This window comes from Aquarana catesbeiana, linkage group LG03 (genome assembly GCF_042186555.1).
Source record: "Aquarana catesbeiana isolate 2022-GZ linkage group LG03, ASM4218655v1, whole genome shotgun sequence".
NCBI classification, from domain to species: Eukaryota; Metazoa; Chordata; class Amphibia; order Anura; family Ranidae; genus Aquarana; species Aquarana catesbeiana.
In genome coordinates, this window is record NC_133326.1 from 693,386,726 (window position 1) to 693,389,280 (window position 2,555).

Genomic DNA, 2,555 nt, shown 5'->3' on the forward strand with positions numbered 1-2,555 from the left:
AATATGTACAATGTGTAGATTTAGAATACTAAAACTCAAGTCAAGTTATTTTTCATTTTGTTAATTTTATATTTTATTTTATTTATATTATTTTATTTTGCAAACTTGAACAATATTTATAATTTTGCACTACTGGGGGATACTTAGCATTATGCAATTCTTGCTAGGTAACAAGTAATTCTTTTCTTTCTTACTTTGACTCTGAATGATTGACCAGTTTTGTCCCTAATAAAATTAGATCTGGTTGATTGCTGTGTGTAATTGCACTATGCATAGAACTTCTCTTGTTGGTTGTTTTTTTTTTTTCATTTGTATTTGTTCGTCATGCCTTCTTTTCTTTTCTCTCTCACTCCCTTCTTTTTCTATTTCTTGCCTTCCTCTCTACCCACCTGCCTTTTTAATTCCATATTTTTTTCCCTCTCTTCTTTTTCACCACTGACTCCCCCATACAAATTTGGTTGGAATTATTTTTTATCTGCTAAACAAACTTGTTTCAAGTAAATTTTATATTCTGTTCTCAGGTTATGGATGAAAAAAATGTGACTGTGATTACTGTGATCTTCCTCTTGGGGTTTCATATTCCTTCAAGCATAACATTGTTGGTCTTCTTTCTCTTTCTTATATTTTATTTTGTGACAATATGTGGAAACCTCCTAATCATCACGTTGGTGTCCTACAGCAAAGACCTCCATTCCCCCATGTACTTCCTCCTCTCCCAATTATCTGTATCAGATATCTTATTAACAACTGATGTTGTTCCTACCATGCTCCATACTGTTTTAGAAAATTCTACTACTGTATCGGTTTCTGAATGTATCACCCAGTTCTATTTCTTTGCTGCAACAGGAAGTTTGGAGTTAATTCTTCTGACAGTGATGTCTTATGACAGATATGTGGCCATCTGTAAACCATTGCATTATACTATGTTAATGAATCACCAGTTTTGTTGGATAACAGTTATCATAAGTTGGAGTTTAAGTTTCTTAGCGGTATTGATTTACACTTTAACCATATCCACATTACAGTTTTGCGGTCCCAATATTATTGATCACTTTTTTTGTGATCTTGATCCGATCCTACAACTCTCTTGCTCTGACACCACCATCGTTCAACTAGAAGCAATGTCACTGAGTGTAATGTTTGCTGTAATCCCATTTTTTATCATAATTGTATCGTATGTTTATATTGTAGTCACTATTTTTGAAATCCCGTCTTTCACTGGAAGGCAGAAAGTTTTCTCAACATGCAGTTCCCACCTGACTGTTGTCTCCATTTTTTATGGCACCATTGTTTGTGTGTATTTGATACCTAGTAGAGGACAGTCATGGGACATTACTAAATTCTTGTCCTTACTGTATACTGTATTCACCCCATTGCTGAACCCAATTATATACAGCCTGAGGAATAAAGAATTGAAACAAGTTGCAGGAAAAATTAGTAACAGCTGTTTAAACTTGAATGTCAAAAATAATTAAAACATTTAGAATTACTTTAGAGGGCTATGATCAAATAATTAAAGTGAATGTAAAGCCAATTGATTTATTTCCCATTTTGGAAGGAGTGGGGGGAAGATTAAAACACATTTTTGTTCTTTCTTTTCTTTTTGGGTGCTTCCTGTCATAACTACAGTGGTTTCACCAGACAGAAAGTGAAGGAAACTCTGTGACAAGGGCACCAACAAAAATAAAACTCTAACAGGGTGTTAGTTTTCCCCTACTCACCAAAAGAAAAATAATTTCTATGTTTCTCTGTGTTACTGTTTTGCATGTTTGTGGTTCATGGCTCTTTCTAACATGTTTCAGAAACCATTTTGCATAGAAAGAAGGTGGAGTTGAGGCCCAGGCCTTCCGTCATGGCTAAAGTAGTACTCATGGTTTGCATTGTTGTTCCTGCTCGCATTTGCTTTAAAAGAGCAGAGACACTTACAATTAAAGTAATACTAAAGTCTAATTTTTTTCTTAAAAAATAACAAACATTCTATACTTACCTCCTCTGTGCAGTAAATTTGCACAGAGCAGCCCAGATCCTCCTCTTCCCGGGTCCCTCTTTGGCACTCCTGGCCCCTCTCTCCTGACAAGTGCTTCCACAGCAAACGGCTTGCTATGGGGGCACCCAGGCTGAGCCACAGCTTTGTGTGTTCATTCAGACATGGAGCCGCAACTAGGCTCTGCCCCCTCTATCTCCTCATTGGCTCACTGACTTTGATTGACAGTAGCGGGAATCAATTGCACTCCATTTCTGTCTTAGCCAATGAGAGGGAGAGTCTTGAGCTGCCGAGTCTTACCTGCAACATTGCTGGACAGAGATGGGCTCAGGTAAGTATTAGGGGGACTGAGGGGAGCTGCTGCACACAGAAGGTGTGATGGAACTGTTCCCAGTAATCTACAGTAATACTTGCCCTTTTTACCCCAAACCTCCTGAACTTTGACCTTTTGGGGACACACCTCCTGACCTTGGGACACACACATCCTGACCTTTGACCTTTCCCTTTGGCCCTTGACTCTCCCACCCTAAAACTCCTACCTTTCCTGCTGCCTATCCTATTCATGAATCTT

The 2,555-nt window shown here is 38.0% G+C and overlaps 1 protein-coding gene across 1 annotated transcript; it reads left to right on the forward strand.

The window, feature by feature from the left end:
• The first annotated feature begins 509 nt into the window (after nt 1-509).
• On the forward strand, nt 510-1,475 carry LOC141134798 (olfactory receptor 1468-like). The gene has a single exon (XM_073624232.1). The coding sequence runs from the start codon at nt 525-527 to the stop codon at nt 1,473-1,475; it is 951 nt and encodes a 316-aa protein (XP_073480333.1). The 5' UTR covers nt 510-524.
• Nucleotides 1,476-2,555: the final 1,080 nt, after the last annotated feature.